At 40.8% G+C, this 22,180-nt stretch overlaps 1 protein-coding gene across 7 annotated transcripts in view; it reads right to left on the bottom strand.

Annotated features, from left to right (window-relative positions):
• Window positions 1-75: 75 nt before the first annotated feature.
• LOC108564844 overlaps window positions 76-22,180 on the bottom strand; it is a 24,724-nt gene continuing 2,619 nt past the window's right edge. The window contains exons 2-21 of one of the 7 annotated variants that reach the window (XM_017924003.1): window positions 15,210-16,913; window positions 15,089-15,147; window positions 13,423-13,604; window positions 9,733-9,787; window positions 8,652-9,154; window positions 8,344-8,587; window positions 7,472-7,651; window positions 6,642-7,004; window positions 6,480-6,593; window positions 6,215-6,425; window positions 5,973-6,153; window positions 4,930-5,053; window positions 3,023-3,436; window positions 2,589-2,954; window positions 2,192-2,535; window positions 1,968-2,121; window positions 1,618-1,851; window positions 1,063-1,427; window positions 826-979; window positions 76-770 (exon numbers count right to left, since the gene is read on the bottom strand). In XM_017924003.1, the coding sequence (XP_017779492.1) occupies window positions 693-770; window positions 826-979; window positions 1,063-1,427; window positions 1,618-1,851; window positions 1,968-2,121; window positions 2,192-2,535; window positions 2,589-2,954; window positions 3,023-3,436; window positions 4,930-5,053; window positions 5,973-6,153; window positions 6,215-6,425; window positions 6,480-6,593; window positions 6,642-7,004; window positions 7,472-7,651; window positions 8,344-8,587; window positions 8,652-9,154; window positions 9,733-9,787; window positions 13,423-13,604; window positions 15,089-15,147; window positions 15,210-16,890 (6,006 nt within the window). In that variant the 5' untranslated portion in view covers window positions 16,891-16,913 and the 3' untranslated portion in view covers window positions 76-692. Of the gene's footprint in view, window positions 771-825; window positions 1,027-1,062; window positions 1,493-1,617; window positions 1,913-1,967; window positions 2,122-2,191; window positions 2,536-2,588; window positions 2,955-3,022; window positions 3,437-4,929; window positions 5,054-5,972; window positions 6,154-6,214; window positions 6,426-6,479; window positions 6,594-6,641; window positions 7,005-7,471; window positions 7,652-8,343; window positions 8,588-8,651; window positions 9,155-9,732; window positions 9,788-13,422; window positions 13,605-15,088; window positions 15,148-15,209; window positions 16,914-22,180 lie in introns of those variants that run through there. The other 6 variants (XM_017924004.1, XM_017924005.1, XM_017924006.1 and 3 more) reach the window with 6 other exon arrangements.

The raw sequence follows: 22,180 nt of genomic DNA, 5'->3' as shown, positions 1-22,180 counted from the left end.
TTCTTTTTCACTCTTGTCCTCGCGTCGTCGTCGTCGTCGTCTTCGCATCCTCTTCTACATCTTCAACATCTTTTTTTTAGGTTTACTTCTTATCACAAACATTATGTGACGGATGATTATTTTTATTATTATTATTGGTATTATAACGCTTTACTCTTGTTTTCTTCAATAGGTTTCCTGTTTGATAATTGTCTTTTAATGTGTTTCCTATTTACTTCGAATCAATGTACAAACTAATCAAGGAAGAAAGAATGCAAGTAAGAAAGAAAGATAGAAAAAAGAAAGAATGAAAAAAACGAGCACACTCTTCATAATCTTCGACTACGGAGGAGGAATACAAGAATCATAATCATAATGATTTCATTATTAATTCGTTAATAATAATAATAGTAATATGGCTAAAAAGTAAACAAACTCCACGAGAATGGCTAATCAAATCGCAAACCTACTAAATATTTTTAGTTTCATGTGTTTTATGTGTTCCATTTATAAAGGGAATATGCGGAGAGTTGGGGGTTGTTCATTTTTTTAAGGACCTACACCAAAAGAAATGAACGATTTTGGGGGGAAAAAAATCTAAGCACTTTCGGCACACGCTAGAGTGCATGTTGCATCATGTAATTAGTAGTTGTTGAGCGAAGGGAAATTAATTGGTCGACGTCGTCATCGAAAATCAACAGGTCACATAACTACTAGGCCGATAGTTGGATCGGTTTGTTTCCACGACGTTTGCTCAGCTGCTTCCAGAATCTTCGATCCAGTTGTCTCTCCTAAAATGATGATTATTATTATTATTTGATACAAATCTATTTATTGTATATATACCTTTAATCTGCGCAGAGATTCAGGTTTCTCGGAAAACGCGGTTGGCACCTCGTCCGAGTAGTCGCCTTCCTTGCTGAAGACCTTGATCAGATGTTTGCCTCCGGGGAAGGTCTCGTAGATCTTTCGCTCGCGCCGCACGTTGAAAAACTCCAAGCTGCGAGCAGAAGAGGGCGAGAGTTGATGGTCAGAATGGTTGGTCGGCTGTTGTGATCGGAAATGCAGGTAGCAAAAACTTACAACTTGACACCTCTGGTGGGTGGGATCCGCTCAATATTTACGAACCTCATGCTCGGACGATTTCTGAAGCGAGTGAAGAAACCAACGTGGTCGTCTTCTGCCTCGATGATGCGTCTGTAGCTCTCGGAACGGTGAATCGAGGTTATTGTTGTTGCCGTGATGATGGCGTTGGCGCTTCCTGTGGTGATGGTTGTGGTCGTCGTCGTCATCGTGGTCACCATCGCCAATGACGACAATGTTCTCGTCGTCGAATCGTACGGCGACGCCGTTGTTCTTGGTGTATCTGATCCTGCGGAATTTGTCTGTGCGGCCGGCGTTTCTGCAGCAGCCGAGCATTCGTCAGCAGCATCGCCAGTTCCGTTGCCCTGCCCACAATGTAATGCAAGATTTTTTTTAAATTTCATTTCTACCCCCCCATTGCTATTTGCTACTACTTGCGGATTGGAGAGATATAGAGAACATATCGTAAAGGGAGGATGAGAGAGAGAGAAAGAGAAACAAAAAGAAAGAAGCATTACTAGATTAGTACAGATGCGATCTCGCCACTATGTATACCTTCTTCGGGGACACCGAACTCCTAGTCGGAGTCGAGTCGTTCGATGCCGAGGAAGCTGTTGACGACGAGGACGACGTGTAGGTATCCGAATACTCTTCTTCCATCAACGGTTCCAGAGTTCGCCTGGGCAGCAATCCCCTGATGCTCGAGCTGGTCACGGGCGGCGTCATCAACAGCTCATCCATCATCAACTCGGTGTCTTCGTTGGACGACAGGGACTCTTCGCCGTTCGGCTAACGCAATGTGTGAATGGAAGGGAAAGGGTCAGATTAATCGCACGAATCTATATAAACACTAAACACTTTGTTCGTGCAGCATGCATGCAATAGCAGTAGTTTCAGTTTCTAACCGAATTCCGAGGATCACCGCAGTTCGAACTCAGCGGATCGTCCAGATCTCCTCCACTCGTCGGCGTCCCCCAGATCTCCTCACCCGAAGTCGCTCCAGACGTTTCCTCCTCCTGTCCATCATCTCCATTCACGGTTATCTCATTCTTCAAATACCTGCAGTACGACACAATTACTACATATCAATATCTAGGAAGACAGAAAGCAGCATTTTTTGAACACTTACTTTTCGAAGAAGGCCATCTTTTCCGCGACAAAAGTACCCGCTCTCGCTGTCCAACTCATGATTGATGAGTGATTAAACGCTTCGTTGTCTATGCCGATATCGTCGTCATCTTCATCCTGATCGTCCTCTTCTTCCACTTCGTAGTCGCTCTCCTCGTCCGACGAGTTCTCTCTCGGATCATAATCCTCCTGCTCATCGGATGCAACCCTCTCCAGGCTGGACACTGTTCCGTACCTCTTCAGCGTCAAATTCGAACTGTTCAACGAGTGATAAGGTTGCTCATCTACCAAGGGCGAATCATCGGGCGAGTTGTCATAGTCCTTGTTAAGGATTAATTCTCCGATCTGCATCAACAAAAGAAGATAACGTACATTGTTACTATTGTTACAGAGTTTACCTGTGGTCTCGAGGATTGGCAATTGCAGTTGGCATCTTCGGGGATGAATTCAGAATGAGTGATGCTCATCTGCAATTCGGGGGTCGGCGGTAGCACGGATATCTGAGGTGGCGGAGCTGCGAATGGGTCCAGCTTAACGAGACAGGCGGTCGGATTGACGGCGGTCAGTCCCATCAGTACGAGTGGTCGCCAATCCTCTTCCTCCTCCTCCGCCAAGTGCACCGCCTCCACGCAATTGTTGTTTTTGCAGTTAGAATCCTGCCGTCTCCTGTCTCCGTTCATGGTGGGACTTTGCACGCACGTCCTGTGGCATTGTCTGCACACGTTCACAGTCTCCGGGACCAGAGGGCTGGAGCGGACGGTCACCTAGAAAAATACAGACTATCCGTTTCATATCTCCTTCTCTCGTTGACTATTGCTAATGTATTGTTTACTTGGCTTTCTGTGGTGTTGGTGCTCCTGGACGGACTGAGTTCCTCGTGGTCGGAGTAGACTACGATGTCTTCGCATCTGCTCTCGCAGCATCGACGCATATCATCATCCTCTGCGGGATCATTCGCATTGTTGCCGTTCACATTGGCGTGTTGCGTACTGTTGAGCAGCCGGAGCTCTTCAGAGCGTTTCCGGACGCGCTCCTCCGTCCAGAGTTCAAAGTCATCGTCGTCGGGCGCTTCAGCGGGGGCGCCGTTCCCGCCGAACTGACCCTTCATCCACTGCTCTAAATGAATAGCGTTACTTTTGCTACTGCTACTAGACTTTTCCAGTTGCTTACATTTATGCTCTATAAGCTCATCTATTTGCTTTTTTTGCTCGGTAGTTTGTTCCGAGTAGTTTACGTTACGTGGGGCCTGAAAAAAGCAGTTTTATATGCAGAAAGAAACTTGTATCTTATTCGGAGAGGGTGGTGATAATGGTGATGGTGGTGTGTGAAGAGAAAGAAAGGAGGAAACCGATCAACCGTCAGCCCACTCGCCGCCTAACAACCCTAACCAATCGCGCGGATCAGTATAGAAGGTAGTAAAAAGAAGCAGTTGTGTACTAACTAATAGTTCGTTTTATTTGTAAATATATATATGTATATATTAATATGTATATATCATAAATTACATTCGGTAACAATATATATATATAAATCAAATCAATCTAAATAGGGATGCTCTACAACTACTATATGTAATTCAGATTCTTTCAGGTTTTCAAATATTTGAAGCAGTACATCGTTATATTAGTTTCAGTTGTTTATGTCTTTTTTTTTTTCTCGTTTTGTTTGGGTTTGTTCATTTCCTCATCTTTCTCTCGATGATATATGATTTATATTTATACTTATACTTATTATATATAGAGAGAGAAAGAGAAAACAAAAACAAAAAAGGTACTTTGATAGAGAGGCAGTCAATTTGGTAAAAGTGTTTTCGGCAAAAAGGAAAAACACTGATGGCACATTTATCGAATTCAATTTACAAAACAATACACACGAACAACTCTCCAACATTTAGTTAACAACGAACGAATCATTAGGTCTCGAGATCATCTTCTCATATTCGAAAGAGTCTTTGGGATATGTCCTCACACATTAGACATAAGATTTTAGGGGTTGTAGTGGGTGAGTGTGTGTGCAAATATTGATTTGATATTATCGTTATATTTTAGAAATGTCAATGTACTCGTCGTCGTTTTCCACTTCGAGGCTGAACTCGTACTCAAAGGTGACGATATCCCAAGGTTCTTCGTCGAACTTGAGGAGATCAATGTCCTCCGAATGCAGCGCATCGGTGGTGTCGGTAGAAATGTCATCGATAGATGAGGGAGTGAGAATGGCCGACGGCGGTGAGGACGGTTCCTCGATGGGTTCTTTGGTGGGTGCGACGAGGCTCGACTCAGATGCGAAATGCGAGGTGAAGGCTTGCGAGGACGCGGGACTGATGTTGGCGGACGGCGTCTCCGGAGCGTCGGAGAGGACGCTCCGGCAACCGATGACCGCCGATGGAGATGGTGGCGATGGTAACGAGTAGGAAGTTGGGTGAGATTGGGAATGATTGCGGTATTGGTGATGGTTGTAGTGGCAATGGTAACGCCGATCGGGATGCAGAGGATGAGGAAGCTGTTGCTGCTGTGACGACAGTTGAAGCGGCGAAGACGAGGAAGTCGGTGATGGCGACGTTTGGGATGATTGTTTCAGCTGAAGCTGCAGCTTTTGCAGTTGTTTTGAAGAAGGTGAAGAAGGCGGTGGTGGTGGTAGTTTTGTTCTTGTTTGCTGTGCTGATTGACAAGGATTGTTATCTACTACTGGTGGTGGTTTTGGTGGTGGTGGTTCTCTGCGGTGACCGCTACTCAGACGCACCTGCCGACGTAGGGACAACGAATCTGCTGACTGAAGGGTAACCACGGAGGAGGTGATTGGAACGTCGGGAGATTCTAACGGGCTGCTATAAGAACTGCCCTCCATGCCCGCGTTTATGTGGAAGCTGCGTGCGTATAACAACAACACTATCAGAGATTTCTACGGAATATCCATAAAGTCACCAATATTAGTCATTAAGAAACACACTAGTAGTATAACATATTAATTAATAAACGACTACTAACCAAAACAAATCTAAAAAGATATGTAAAACAAAACATTACGTAACGCTGTTCATATGTGAACAGCACCTCGTCATCCACACTCCTAAGGCGCGAATCCAAAAAAAAACTGCATCTTAATAAACTCTCGCTATTATTATCAAAACCAACACCTATAATTATAATATATTATTTTCCTATGACTTTCATCCCTTACACATTAACAATTTCTATTAATAAAGTTATTCAATGTCAAGAACGTTATACAACTTCAATTGCTAAATATAGATGATGAATAGAATATGTATTTAATCTGAAAATGTGTGGCAAGGATTTTAGCGGAATCAGATTAGAGAGGTATAAATCCAATTGGTGAGGAAATTAGCGAACTTAATGCTTACGTCGCAAAGTGTGGTAAATTGGATTATGGTGCAATGATTTAACGATATTAATAGAAATCGTACTGTACGGAATTCTAGAACTATGAAACTAATTAAACTGTCGCAGTATAAAGGAAACTGGATGTCAGAAATCGACGATACGGAAATGCTGTAAGAAATAGCATTAGTAAAATATACATCCTGATCGGTTCTAAGAACACCGTTATGCGGCCTTTCTACATGCAACAAGATATAAGAGAAAATGTTTAGTTGCCTTACGACGTCGTTGCGGTACAACTTTGATCAAGATCCCGCTTAACTTTATGGATACACTAAAGTCGAATCATGGTTGAAATGGTTAATACAGTTTTGCGTGAGTGCAAAAGAGAACTGAGATGGGAAGAAAATAGTAGCCGACTGGTTGTTGTTACTGGACACTTACATCTGTCGCTGGAGGAGGTTCTGCCAGACGGCCTTCAGCTCGACGGTAGGCGTCCGAAGGATGAGGCATCTTCTACCAGGATTCTTCCTGGGAGTTCTCGAGAGGTCGGGACCACAGTGGACCGTCGGACTGGTGGCGTTCTTACCGCCGCCCGGCTCCAGCACGATGCGAAACTCGTTGGCTAAAAGCTCCGCGTAAAATTACTATTACTGCCGACGAGCACGTTCGATGAACATTCTCACCCTTTTTACGGACGTTAAACAGGAAGTCGGTGATCTGCGACAGCGGCAACGGATCTTCCAGAATGAAGAGCACCCGGTCACGGGACACCTTGGCGAAGAGAAGAATGTCGCTGAAGAGGAGCGCCCAATATTGCCGCACAGTCCGACCTTCGACTCTGCTCAAATCACCGCCGAAAATCCACTGTCGACCAGGTTTGCTAAGCACGAAGGGCTGCAACAGATGAATATGATGATTCGTTTTGAATGAATGAATCATCATGCAAACCTTGCACTTGGTGAAAACCAGCCTGTTCTCCAAGTCTTGCACCGAGAGCAGTGGTCTGCCCTCGCCCATAGGTTCCATCAGACCCGCCTCGGAAGTCATCTCCCTGTAATTCACCTAGAATAAATGGTAACTATTTCCTGCGACATCGTCGTTTCGCGTTACCTGCAGCTCGTGCACTATGTGATTGATGGCGTGGTACTCGTCGTGATGGGATTTCGTTTGGCCCAGCAGCACGTTGAATAGCTTCAAAATCTCCCTGTAATGCTCCAACGGCTTGTGAACAAAGACGGTGATGTCGGGTCGCCTTCTTGGAATTGCTGGCACCTGGGTGAATCGAACGAACTCCTGATTCTTCAGCAGATTGGCAAGTACGCAGTCTGCTTTTTGTATGCCCGAACAGTACCTCTTGTACGCTCCAGTCATCTCGTTCAACTTCATGTGGTACGTCCTTAGCAGCAGATGAGTCTGGTAGTCGCCGTCCTCTTGCACCAGGATGTCCAGCACGTCCTCCGTTATCCGCAGCAGCTGCAACATTAACAAACTTTAATCGATGGTGTAAACCAAATTTATACTTGAGTCAACTAGACTATCTCAGAGAGGAAGGTAAAAAGTGGAGACAGCTTGGGGCTGCTTTTATTATTTATGGCTTATTACGTATAGTAAACTGAGAACAAAGATATATTAACCGAAGGGAGCGGCCCACTTTGCCAAATTAGTTCACCTAAGATCACGCCTTCTCCGACTACACTCCCTTTTTTCTTTCTATAATTAATTTTTCAGCAGAAACAAATAATTATCCCTCCCGTATCAAAAGTATATTACATTCCACCGCATTTACGTGTTGCAATATTATTAGAGAATTGGAAACAATCTCTTCGTGTATTTGTTTAAGTGGGAGTCTACGAGATGTCAGAGATGAGATGAAAGCAATGGAAGAGCGAATCGGAAATACAAGACGTTGAAAGAAAGAAGTTTGAAATGTATCGTGTTACCTCATCGGCGTTCTGAAAGAGCGTCCGGTGATCGTTGGCCCCGATGAGATCCTTCCTCTCGGCCAACGCCGAAACATATCTGGCGAGCGAAAATTGAAGAGATGTTGCGTACTGCTGCTCTCTGGTAATTATTTGGTACATGGCTTTTCTTCTCGACTCCTCTGCACTACTCGTCGGCCTCTGAAACAATTAACCAAAAGGAAGCATTGTTTTAAACAGAATTTGTAAATCTATATAAGTGGTGGAAAGGATAGTGTAAAATTGAGGAAGAAACGAAAAGATAAAATAGAACTTAACAAAACGCAATGTATTTTTTCAAAATAATAAGACAAAAACATAACACAAATAACAACTTAAAAAATAAATTAATAGAATTAAAATAATAATAATAATAATAAGGAGAGAAAAAAAAAGAAGTAATGCCCTAAGTGCTAATAGTAGATGTTTAAAAATATATATAAATATATAAACAAAAAGATATAATGTAATAATAATAAAAATATTTTTTTTTTTTTTGANNNNGTAATAATAATAAAAATATTTTTTTTTTTTTGAAAAGAAATATAGTTGGAGATGAAGAGAAGGACAACATTTGGTAAAAGTTACTGGCCATAAAATATAAAAAATAAAGAATAAATACTAAATGCATAACAAAAAAAAAAAATTAATAATAAAAATAGTAATCAATTATGCACACGCATGGGAATTAACGTTTGCTTTAACTACTACTTTATGTAAACGCTGCTGCATGTGCATACTTGATAATAATAATAAAAAATAATGGTAATAATAATAGTAATAATAATAAATGGTGTTGATGGTGTCGATGATATCGGTTGTGTCGTTGGTTAAACTATGATGCCTTTACCAACCTCCGAGCTGAATGTGACTTGGGGTAAATGCAGTTTCTTCCGGTTGTACTCTACGGAGGTGGTGTTCGTAGAGCAGACGGTCGAAGGTCTCCTCTGAGCGGTTACCATGGACGCGGGAGCGACCGTTGGTCCCGGTGAGTTTTCCGTTTCCGGGAAGTTCATGAGACGGCGCACGCTAGGAACGGAACCGTTTCGGGAAGCGTTCCTCCTGAACGTCTCCAACGTCAGCTGATTACCAAACGACCTGGGAACAGAAACAAAAAACAACATTAGTTTAAAGTCATAAAGGAATGTGTATGCAGCATTACCTGATCAAATTTAGGATGTCGATTTCGGGCATCATGACGACGTTGTGCTTGTCGACAAAGATGAGGTAATCTCCAGGGAGGATGCCCGCTTTATCTGCAGGAAGACCCTTTTCGACGCGCTCGATGCGAGGCGGATGCGTCCACACTACAGAAAATCCGAATCCGCTCTTCGGTGCCCTCCGCAGCATCTTCGTGGTGGTGAAGGGCGTGCGGCCGTTAGTCTTGTTGCCTGTCGCCTTCCTTTGGGCGGCCGCGGGCGCCGCCTCCGGACCCTCAGTCGGATCGAACTCCAGGTACCTCAAAAACAGGTTCTCGTCCGCGTCTTTTTGCTGTTGCAGAAGCGACACTTTGCAGGGCGTCTTCTTCGGTTCACCTTCCATATCTTCGAAGAGTCCACCACCGCCCACGACATCCTCCACGCTCGATTGACTCTCGCACATCTTGCTCAACTGATTGCACCGACTCGATGATTGCGGCAATAGCTGATACGATCCACTGATATTCTGCAAAAGAAACAAAATATTAATTAATTTATTAAATTGTGTGATAGTTAATTAAACTTTATCAAGTGAAATTAAAAATTTAAATCGTTTAAAAGAGGGATGAAGAAGTTTAATAACGGAAACGGAAAATACAAAAGTAATTTATTGAAAAAGAATTTTCTGATAAACGTCACGTAACATCGTGTGTTATGTGACACACTCAATTTCACCTCTATTATGCGGAAAAACACCTACCACGAAATGTCGGAGAGGGATTTTCTAAAAAGCACGTCGCAAATAAGTAAATATGTAAAGAATACAAAAAAACAACAACATGGGTTAACTTCGTCACGTACGCACATCACAGATCGATGCTGCGGGGGTGGAGAAGCAGGAGGAGGTGTTGTGCGGCAAAGTCACAAAAAGACAGTGCTGATACGCCGCAGAACCAATTTACATTCGGCCCCATAAAACCCTAAAGATATGCCCTTGATAAACGATGTTGTTACACGATGGAAGAGGAGGGGTTGTACGAAAAGAAAACAACAAACTAATTGGAAATGTGTAAATGGAGGAGATAGTGGGAGAACGTGACGTACCTTTTTAATTGCATTTTTTATAACGAAGGACATGCATCCCAGGAACTCGCTGCGTCTGCAAAGAACAAAAAGAAAATAAATGGATTAGTAAATTTGTTCAATTTTCCGCATGCCATAGTCTAATCAAATTAACGCGCGCTATTTCGATATTAACAAAAAATAAAACTGGAGGCGATTTCGAAGATTAATGTTACTAATTACAAAGTGAATCCGAATCTCGCACATGTTACGAGCGATCAACGACATGTGGCCAAGCCAGGCCACCCTTCCTCCCTTAATTGCGAACGCCTCTTCTATTTCTTCCCTTTATTTATGTTAGATGATCCCCGCACCCTATGCGGATTAAACAAGAGGAAGGGGGCTCGCGCGATCTACCCAGATCGATTCATAATTGCCATTTAAAATTTATTTACTGTTAGGATTAACGCGGAAAAGAAGCGCATCCATCTGGACTGCAGACCTCTAATGATGTTGTTTATTTGTGCCGCGGGTTTCGAAAACACGTCAACTTTAATCCCACTACATTCTTTTCATTAAAATCGAAATAGCATACTGAAAGCATACGTAAATAAATAATGTGCATACGCAGAGGGGTGAAGGATATTTAAAATAAAAAAGAAACCTCTGTATTTCGACTATTGATCAATGCAAGTCCGAAACGTAAATAGGCTTAAATGTTAACGAGATATTTTGATTATTAATTGGAGTGGAGGAGAGTCGCATGGGTCTAAAAATAGGAAATAATTGAGTGAATCGATTGCCAGCTGCTATTAATGATTTATACCTATATTCGAGCGAGGATAATCATGTAGTAATATAACTTGAGACATACATATCATGTGATATACCGCGCGATTTATCATGATTCTGCACTTATTATTAGGCTAAGAGTGTAAGAACTCGTTACTCTTTTGTTGCACAATTGAAATTCGCCATCGGCCACAAAGCCTTTCATAATATGTGTGTATGAAGAAGTCGTTATTAATAATTAATTTGTACAATTGAATTTCCATAATAAAAATAATGATGATTTCAATATATGAGATTAAGATAGAAATATTTGGAAACTTGCAAATCTAATTTGATTGTAATTATAGTTGGAAACTCGAATTTAATTTATTATAGTATGAATCTTAATTTATTAACAGTTCTAATTTGATTCTTCGCCGTTAATTTCATTCTTTCCGGATGGATTTTAAAGAAGAATAAGTGATGCACAGGTAGTGCAAGAGCTGAAGGCAAGAGACGGCGAGTCTAATTCGATTTTGGTCGGACAAGAGCAACAGAAAACGAAAGAAATAAACCAAAGCGAAAAAGTTTGCCTCGGCGAATGCAATATGCAAAACCCAATGCTTCTCTCTCCAGCAAATTTCACCATTTTCTCCCTTCGAAACTGTGCGGTCATTAGTTATTTATCAGAGCCCGCTTGCTGCTCTACGTTCCACATCTTAAATTCATTAGTTAAAGAAGAAATAAAAAGCAAAAAGTTAGATTTATAAGCTCTACATACAAATTCTAAAATTGATATTTTAATTAGAATTAGAAAGTTACGAATATTATTAATTTGTTTAAATAGTAAGCAAGTCTTTTAAAAATAGATTGATCCGTTATGCAATAAGTTGTCGACCTATTTGGTATGCAAACAAACTATTTGTGCATGCAGGTAAACAAGCGCAGAAATAAACAGTTAACTTTGGACGATGAAAAGTTGAAATAGCTCAGGTTGCCATGGCATCCAAAACAAATACGTGCGTGGAAAGATTTGATTGCGTAACGTTGCCATGGTGATACATTTCTTGATTAAATCCAAACACTATTTTGAAATCGTATAGTAACGGTAAAGTTTATTTTAGTTATATATAAATTGAAAAAAAAACAGTTCATCGAAATTAATTTAATGAATTTGTTTTGCTGAAGTTATAAAAAAAAGTTTGTTGTTTCGGAAACGACGATGCAGCCGTTTCTGAAGTTGATCTGGTAGTATTGATATTGATTTGATATCTCCACCATCGAAGGCGGCTGGCTTTAACCCACTAACCGAAGAGAACTCGCCCTCGTGACACACTTTAACGCGAACATCTTCATTATTGGTAATGAGTGCTATATTCATCATCACACGCTTATGATTTAATAAAATTTCGTATTTTATCGAAATTTTCAATCGCTTGCAAATAAATCGTACAATTGTTAAAGTTTTTTTTTTTAAGTGAAAGGGAGTGAAGTGAACGAATGATGCGAATGGAAAGAAGAAGCAATCAATTGCATAACAACAACGAAAAAAAAAACGGGCATTGTGCGATGAACCACCCATCAATTCTTCATAATAGCCAATTCGATATTTCGTGTAAAATTTCCAATTTCATTCCACATAACCGGCTTCTCCCGGACAACAGAATGTATTGGATATGGATGTTGGTGGTTGTTCCCTTCCCTTAATTTATCACCTCTTAAATTCTAAATCCGAAACTGGAAAAGCGAACCCTTCGAAAAAGACCAGGTAGAAATATCCGAAAAGATAGAATCAAATGTTCAGTTTCCCGCTCGAGACTAGTGACCACAGTAGTTTCTATTAATCCAATCCAAAAGCGTTGAATATATATTCAAATATTTCTAGGAGTTACAAAATGATGCGTATCGAATATGAGATGTTATTTGGATGAAACGATGTTTGGCTGCGGATGCGAAGGGCGTTCATTAAATTAATAAGGATCTTTATTGCCCAGATCCTTGGCGCTGCTCCAATTATGCTATGGGCTGTAGGCCAGAAATCTCATTTTAAAATACACAATAATATTCGCAAATACACATATTAATCGCAAAGTTATTACATTTATGATCGTATTATTTTTATTATTATAATCAAATTGCAAATTTAAAGATGTAAATCGAATATAAGATAATTTACTAATTGTTTGGGTGATGTTGCAGATGGAAATTTATGTAATTGGAGGAGATGCTTCATTAAAAATTTGCTTGTGTAATGATGTATCGATTGTTGAGAGAGGAAAAGAGATTGATGCGCCTATTTATAGGAAGGAGTACCGCAAATGAATGTGTGTGTGTGTGTAGTCTGTGCGGGAATGCCGAGCGTGCAATAATACTCTCCTAAACTAAGGAGATAAAGGAGAGAGAAAGAGATACTCTCACCCCTATTATTATTGATTCGAAAATGAAAACAAAATTACCGTTTCGGGCATTCGCAAGATCGACGTAGTATCCTCTTGTATGAAATATCTTGTTGCTGTTTTTGTCGATGGCGGATGAGAGGCTCACTTATTTAAGGGGGTGTAGACGATGTGATGGGTCGCGTTGCGATCGCGCCGGACGTCGGTGCCGTCGGGGCCATGGGCTCGCACCAACTACCACAGGATACACACACACACGCAGTGTGGACCCGAAAAGTGCAGACCCCCAGGTCCTCTGGCAGCGGTTTTTCCAGGGTGGGCGCGCGCCGCCGCCTCGTGGGTGCGACAAGGAAGAACGCGAACGCGAGGAGAGGTGGTGCGGCGACGGCGGCAGCGGGTCTTCCCCGATCGATCCGCCGCTCGTTCGGTCGCACGATTTTGCGTACTCCGCAGCTTTTACCGCGGAAAACTGGTCGGAAGAGTATGAGAGGAGAGCAGTTGCAGAAGCTCTATCAACATTGAACACAACCGTACAAATTGCAAACAATTATAATTGAATTCTCACCTTGTTGCTCTGTCCCTGTGCCAGACCTCGACGTGGAGCACCTTCTGAAGGTCGGTCTTCTGCACCGGCACCTTGAAGACGTGCTCGAAGACGGGACTCGACGATTCCGCTTGCACTGCGGTTCTTTGCAACGTCCCCTTACGTCTCCTGCGCCCTTCACCCGTGCGCTCGCTCACTGCAACCTAAATCGAAGGAAACGAACAAAAAGAATACCATTAGTTACTACTACTACTATTCTCTATCCCCTCATTCACCATTTCCATCCCCTTCACAAATACAGACATCTTCAAAAAAAAACAATGTACGATCGTCATCCGCACATTCCTCACTCATCAACATTCGTAAATTGAACATTACTCTGCACCTTCAGCTTCATTTCAACCACAACCAACACTTTTTCCATCACAAATCGTTGATATCATTGAATAATCACTAAATTCGTAAAATTCTACACCGACTCGCTCTGACATTTATCAACAAACAAACTTAAGGTTCAATTGTCGTTCCTAGCAACGCATCCACCATATTCAATAAGCTTACTTTGATTTTATTTTCAAAATATATGTGATGTGACTTAAATTCACATCACATTTATTTCTTATTTCTATTTATTTGCTTATGCAAAGAAGAGTATAATATGTATGTTGTAATGTGTAGGAGAGAAACAGTTGAGGTGATTCCCATATCAATTTTCTTTATTGCAACGAACGAACAAATATAAAACAAAAGAAAAAGGTAACATCGAAATCAATTAAAACTAACTTAAAAGATTATCAATAATACAGTAATAATAATATTAAATAAATAACGTGAGAGACGTGCTTATATAACAAGTGGTTAATATTGATTGATTGATTAAAGAAAGAAAAAATGAGATAAATAAATAATTAATAACTTTCAGTGTTTAGTAAATTTTTAAATGTAATTTATATGAAAAGTGCGTGGATATCGGCCGTGCACGCAATTTATGTAATTATGTAATTTTCGGTTTATTGAAATTAAGTAATTGCACGTGTGGAAACGAAGATTGCGTGTGCATTTGCTATGTGTGTTTTATTATTTTTTTTTTTTGAGGAAGACGTGAATGGTTGTTGCTTTTGGTGACGTAACTAAATGTTATCGATTGGTGGAATGAAGATGCAGCGGTCGCTTGAATAATGCAAGGATTTGAATATGCCGTAATTATAGATGTAAAGAAGGCAAGGGAAGTGAGCGAATGTAGTGGATGGAAATAAAGGGGAACACGTGCGTGGAATGTTATCCTGCCGCTGATGTTGTTGAGTTGACGGTAACCGATACGTCTCGAGTCGGCGGTAATTAGTGCAAGAAGTTTAAGATGCAAAGACGGCCACAGCTTTGGTTGTCACTCAGTCAGTCTCGGTCGGTGAGTCGAGAAGGGTTTCGCGCAAAATAGAGAAAGAGGAGGAGGAAGCACCAAGACTCTTTGAGACAGCTGCAGCTTGTTCTTGTTTTTGACGATGGTGGAAAGGGCAGAAGAACGAGAACACGAAAGAAGGAGAGCCGTTAAATGCTCGATAATCACAATAACACGAATTATCGTAATGGGGGGTTGTTGTTGTTGGCTCGAGCATTAACCACATGTTGTTTGAACAAATCTGATTCAACAACTGGTGTTGTTGCTGTAGCTGTTGTAGTTGTTCCTCACCTTCACATACGCGTTGATCGGTTGGCCATTGGTGCGTCTCAGGTCGGAGCATCTGAAGACTGGAAATTGAAAATTATAATTTAATTAAGAATTGAACATTGTTTTGTTTTTGAATACTCACTGTTGATGAGCAACTCTTCGGTGGATGCATCAATCTGCAGGTCGATGGTGCCGCGATCCTCCGAAGCTCGAGCATTTGGCGTGGAGCAGGCCACTTTGGGGACGACGTCCACCACGAACGTCTCATGTTTAACGTCGTCGCTGTCCTCTGAGTCGAAGCTATGATCGTTAGCATCGGTCATCTCCGAGGTGATGGTCGTTTGCGGCGTCTTGATATTATCGTCCAGTCTCCTGCGACGGATGCCCTTTTGCCTCCTCAGCGCGCAATTATCGTCCAAAAGTGGTCTCTTCACCTGCATCTCCTCTTCCGACGGACTCGATGAAAGATGTCTCTTTCTCCCGCCGTTAACGTCTTCGTCGACGCACCGTTCATTGTAAGTGCCGTCAAGATTGATCATCGTCATCTCCTCTTTCTTCGTCCCGCTGCATTTGCACGTGAAGTTCGCGTCCAGCTCGTGGGATTGCACGCTCGAACTCCGGAAACCCGAATCCGTCGAGTTGCGATCCGAATAATAGTTTTGCCTCTCCTCCTGCTCCGTGTTGATCAGATTCTCCTCCTGCGTTTCGTTCAGCTCGTTGTCCCTCTCCTGCGCCCGCTCGCATTCCCTCTCGCTATTGCTGCTGCTGCTGATGTTATTATTGTTAATATTGTTGTTATTGGAAGAATCGTTGGACGAATCGAGGATCGCATCGACGATCTTATCCAGCGAAAGGTTGTTAATGAAGGACGAGTTGTTCAGGTTGTTGCTGCTGTCTTCGATGGAGGTGAGTTTGCTGAATCTCAAATCGACGAATCGCTTGACCAGTGGTGTCAGTTTGGAGTCCTCGTCGTGTGCTGGAAAACGAAGCATTTTACTTTCGTCTTCCTCCGGCGACGTGAAGCACGAGATCTGCTGAAGGAAATCATTGACGTGATCGATTTTCGCTTTCTTGCTGGGCGGACACAGATCCGCCAATTTGCTTTGGATGGATAAGATTTGCATTGGGACACGAGGTTGAGGACTCGCACCACCTTTTATCGAACATGGTGAATACTCGAGTGCAAATTTCGGTAGCGTAGGAGCGTACGACGTCGTCTTCGTGGGTTTCTCTTCCACCACAATATCAACATCATCGTCGTCATCTTCGAAAGCTGCGTTTTTGCAACCGCACAGATCGTTAAAATCTTTGCTCGTTAAACCCTCGATGTGCGAATCTACCGCTTCGAAAGGCCTAAAGTAATTATTTCCGAATCTGCTGCTGTCTGGGCTGATGGCAAAATCCTGGCTGTGCGATTCAATGCACTGCTTCTTCTTCTTCGGCGAGTACAGCTGTCTGTTGATGCTCTTGCACTTTTTCGCAGTCGTTATCGTGGTGGTTGTCGTCCTCCTCCTTCTGTTCGAAGTGTCCTTCGGCGTGAGATTGCTGACGTCGCGGAAGGCGTCCTGCGGTGATGCATCGTCGGAACCTTTGATCGGCGTCGACGTGTATTGGTTCTCCTTGTCCATAATCTCCAGATGGTTGACGCCGGAGCGTCGCGACGCACCCGAGCGCCGCGTCGTGCTCGATCGTCGACGCTTCGTCGCCTTCCCCGCAGATCTCTCCCTCATGGTGCAGATGCCAGCCGTGGAGCGGCGCCTCTGTTCACCGCTGCCGCCTCCTCCTTTCTCCTCACGTTTATTTGCTATAGACCACTTCAACATCTTCGCGCGACAACAAGAATTTCCTGCAACAAACAAAGACCATCGATTAAAACACAATTACAGAAACGGCTGAAGAACCAACAAAAATAAAACACCTGCACCCAAAAATTACAACCGTTTTCACGGAGAGTCCACTAACACCGCATCGAGATCGAGAAGGCCGGACATCGATTGTTTTTTAATATTGTTTTAGACTAAGGTACAAATCGGAAACGGAAGTGAGTCGTGGGCGGCAGGTGGCGTGCACCCGCATCCAGAGACAAAACAAAAGACCGAACGATTTAAAAAAATAAACTGAAAATCGTGCTTTTCGAAAAGGGGGTTACGACCCCACTCAAACAAAACACATTCTGACAATCGCACCCCAAAATCTAATAGAGAGAGAGAATGACCTATTAAAAACGCATCACACAATTCGAATTGCATTTGTTCATCACCATCAAGATTTTTGGTAAACTTTCAAAAACCAATCAAATTTCATTCAATTAATCACTAAATATAATAATAATAATAATAATCAAGTTTATTGACCAAAAGAACAGATACAAAGAAAATAAAATAAAACAAATTTACAATGAGTACATTTGGCCAAAGGGAACCGAATCAGTTTTTCCAAGTAAAAAACAGAAGATCAACTGTTCTTCCTTCGGTCCCGAAAAAAATAAAATAAATATATTGAGTTTACAATTTCACTCAATATTTAGTTTTTTTCTTTCTTTTTATTTAATAGTTTTCCATTCAATTCACAATTCGTTTCGCACAATTAATTTCAATTTGTGGTTCGTCGTATGTAAATAATCACTTGAGGAATCGTCAGGCCGTATCGTATTATATAGTAACAACACACACTATCTACCTACTTTACCAACCACCCCCGTTTATTTGTCTTCGTTTTCGGCATATTTCTTTCGTCCCAAATAAAAAAAATTAGAAACGTACGGGGCATAAATTTTCTGGATCTTTTGGCGCGCGCGCGTCTTTCAGTCGTCGACGGTCGACGTCTTCCGCATGCCACCCGCTCGCGATGAATACATTTGAATGAATTACTTGAGACTTTTCCCTTCTTAAAGAGAGAAAAAAACAACAAATAACCGAAGAAACCACTAACAGTTAGTTAGCCCTAAATAGAAGACGAATGTGTTTACTTGGACGCACACAAATTGAAGAAATTTGTTCGCTAAATGGATAAATCGAATCTTAATAATAAACACAATTAGTTCCGTTTTATTTTGAAAATTAATAATGAAAGTTGTTTAAAATAGGAATTAGTGATTTATGATGATGACAATCGTTTCTTTTGACCGTTATTGAATCATCAGGGATAGACAAGGGAATTGCGTGTAGTATCAGCGTCAATGGAATAGATTTATTAACTTTGTTCAATAGATTTTTCTGATGAAGGAATAAAGACCAGTTGTTGTTATTGTTGTTGTGTCCCCCTTCACGAAATGTGTAAATTATGATGTTACACTCTATTAGATGATAGTTTTTCGATTGTGGACAATAATTTGCGGCGTGACGCAGCGAATTCCGCGCGAAAAAAGGAGGAAAAAAGGGACGAAGCAAAGCACCCCACAACAATAAAGAAGACCACCACCAATTTGGAACGCGAGCGAGTGAATTAAAAAGCGAGTCAAAGTCTGGCTGCTGTTTGATCAATAGTGTAAATAGCATTTCTGGTGGTCGCATCTGCTGCCGAAACCAGTTCCCTTTTTTTGAAAACTTTCCTGTACAGGTCAGGACAGGACAGGACGAGGACGAGGACCACCCTTCCTACCGAAGCTGACCTAAAGTCAACAAACTCAATTTTCAATTGCAGCCTCGTCATTGTCTGCATGCTAATAGATTCATAACGACTTTATCAATCGATCCCAAAAAATGCAATCAAATGAATTTACGATCATCATAATTATACGATTCATTGCGTTTATAGGTAAAACTTATTGAATAGAAAAAAAAAACAGTTATTGAAGCGTGCACTATAAAACTTATATATCGATATCGGACAAAAGGGATAATGATATTCAAAATATCAATTGTGAATTGGACTGTGAGCAATATTAATTAGCATAATTGCGTATCGAAGCTTGAAGTATTATTTATTTTTTTTTTACAGTCTAATATTTTTCCCCTTTAATATATTTTTTTGTTGTTGTTGTTATTGTTGTTTGTCCCTTCCCTTTACAATCTACCTAAACTGTTCGCATGTCGCCTCAAAAAAAAAAAAAGAAGGGCCACATTGATTCGGGATTACGCCCCCCGACAAACGTCAATCAAACGTGCGGATCGGAGGCGGCGGCGGCATATGGACGAAACAAAAACAAAACAAAACGGTAACGATAGCCACCGTCGCCGCCACCTTACCATGACGAACGAGGTGGTGTCCCTTTTCGTTTTTTAATTTCACCCTAAGTACGCGATGTATACATGTTATACACACACACGAATAACTAATTCCACATTTTAACACCATATGCCACGACGAGCAATGAATATATTAATTGGGGGCGATATTTATTTAGCGTGGGGCAATTTAATATCGAGTAGAGTAGAGTGGAGTTCGCACCGACCGTTGAGGGTCATAAATACATTTGAATATTATCAACCCCGATTTCCACGCCAATGACCTGCAAATGCTAATTTCATATAAAAAATTTCGAAACGAAATCACGCAATTGAATTTTATTTAAAAAAAAAACGGGCGGAAAGACCTTGGTCGTTAGCCCTTTGGCCAGCCTATTAGTATATATATTTTTATTTATGTATAAATTGTACTTTTTTTTTCTTCTTCTTCTTATGTATCGATGTTTGGCCAATAAATTATTATTATTATTTTTTTTTAAACACATTTTTTGATTGAATTTAACTTTTACAAACTTTTGTTTTTGGTTAATATTATTTGCTAGTTACTAAGGAAACCATTTTGGCAAGTTGTGAATGCAAAATTGAGTTGAATATTGAATAACTACGAGAAAATCACGCAATCAAGAATCTAATTAATCGAAAACCATGTTTTTTCACAGATAAGCATGTTCGTGTTTTGTTTTCTAGTATGGCGTCATGTCATTTGTTCACGGCCTACCAATTATATAATTTGTAAATTATCCTATAGTAGTTTTCATGAACTATATACTAAATAAAATATGATTTTAATCAGACTAAATAGATCTTTTTTGTAATTGTAATCCTTTTGTAATGTAATGATTGTTGCTTTGGAGAAATAAAATCAAGTGCGGAATGTTGCAAGTTCAAAAGCGAAGGGTATTTTACCACACTCGATACGGTACTTGACTTTACTCGGTCTGCTCAACCCCACCCCTGAGACTCAGTCGCTTAATGCTCGAGTAAAAACTACCTAGAATCCATATTTTTGTTTTAATTAATCTAATTAATGCCCATAATATTCACACTAATTGCAAAGAGCGATCGCTATCTAGTCAGTCAGTACATGGAGGTAAAAGTAGAGGTAGGTATTAAGCGAGGAAGGAAGGAAGGAAGGAAGATACGTGAGAACAGTATCGATCGAATCACGAGAATAAAAAAAAAACTAAGTGAACTGAAAAAGGTTAAAGAAGCATGAAAAGAATGAAGGGATATAAAGAATTGGATCGTCTGGGCTCGCGACGCCACAAAAGGAGGAAGAAGAAAGAGGTTAGGTCAGGTTAACCTTAAGCCCTTCGCTTCAGCTGGTCTCTTCCTCCTTTTCCACTCCTCTCCTCTCTTGCACATGTTTGTGTATGCGTTTTTTTTTTCATTTCACTTCTTTCTTTTTTTGGCGAGCTTTTATTCATCCCCGAATCTTACGGAAGCAGATGTTTAAGGCCGATTATCGCGCGCACCAACAGACTCACAAGAATGAGAAAAAAGTGCACGCACACATGCAGAGGCTGAATGAAAACAAATAATAAATATGCGCGACAGAGACACGGACAGATACAGAGATCTCGGCCCTTTTTTTCTTCTTCTTCTTCTTCTTCTTCATCTGCGATGCAAGATTTCCGTTATGGAAGAATCCTCGGGGATGAGGACGAGATGGTCTTGCACAATGCGGAAGACCTTTGTTCCGAACCAGAAGAGAGCAACAACAACAAAAAAAAACGCAGCCCTTCTCTCGGACGATTACATCTCGACATTTTCGTTTTCTTTTCAATATATAACCAGATTCTGTCTCACCCAAACTCCTGTCATCAACATCATCAGTAACATCTCTTCTTATCGCATGCAGTTTTTCTGCATCCAATTGGATTTACCCCCCTTTCATACAAAAGAAGAAAAAAAAACAGCAACAACTTGATTTCAATATATTCGTTAATCTTTCCAGCATAAAATTATATTCGTTTTTGTTACCATGGATACCGAAGATTCAATCAAATTACTAAGATTTGCAATTATCTTAGTTACCAAGGTTACGAGCATGGGGAGAATGCACTTTAATTTATTTATTATTGAAGTCTAACTCTTTGATGAATGTGTAAGAATACTTTAATAATAATGGCAGAAGGAAGTCCCAAATTTCATCATCAGTAACATCTCTTCTTATCGCATGCAGTTTTTCTGCATCCAATTGGATTTACCCACCTTTCATACAAAAGAAGAAAAAAAAACAGCAACAACTTGATTTCAATATATTCGTTAATCTTTCCAGCATAAAATTATATTCGTTTTTGTTACCATGGATACCGAAGATTCAATCAAATTACTAAGATTTGCAATTATCTTAGTTACCAAGGTTACGAGCATGGGAAGAATGCACTTTAATTGATTTATTATTGAAGTCTAACTCTTTGATGAATGTGTAAGAATACTTCAATAAGAATGGCAGGAGGAAGTCCCAAACATCATCATCAGTAACATCTCTTCTTATCGCATGCAGTTTTTCTCCAATCCAATTGGATTTACCCCCCTTTCGTACAAAAGAAGAAAAAAAAAACAGCGACAACTTGATTTCAATATATTCGTTAATCTTTCCAGCAAAAGATTAACGAATATATTGAAATCAAGTTGTTGCTGTTTTTTTTTCTTCTTTTGTATGAAAGGGGGGTAAATCCAATTGGATGCAGAAAAACTGCATGCGATAAGAAGAGATGTTACTGATGATGAAGTTTGGGACTTCCTCCTGCCATTCTTATAAAGTATTCTTACACATTCATCAAAGAGTTAAACTTCAATAATAAATCAATTAAAGTGCATTCTTCCCATGCTCGTAACCTTGGTAACTAAGATAATTGCAAATCTTAAAAATTTGATTGAATCTTCGGTATCCATGGTAACAAAAACGAATATAATTTTA

Source organism: Nicrophorus vespilloides, unplaced genomic scaffold, assembly GCF_001412225.1.
Source record: "Nicrophorus vespilloides isolate i.1.1-1 unplaced genomic scaffold, Nicve_v1.0, whole genome shotgun sequence".
Taxonomy (NCBI): Eukaryota; Metazoa; Arthropoda; class Insecta; order Coleoptera; family Silphidae; genus Nicrophorus; species Nicrophorus vespilloides.
The sequence above is the reverse complement of the archived record's forward strand: the minus strand, read 5'-3'. Positions and strand labels throughout refer to the sequence as shown.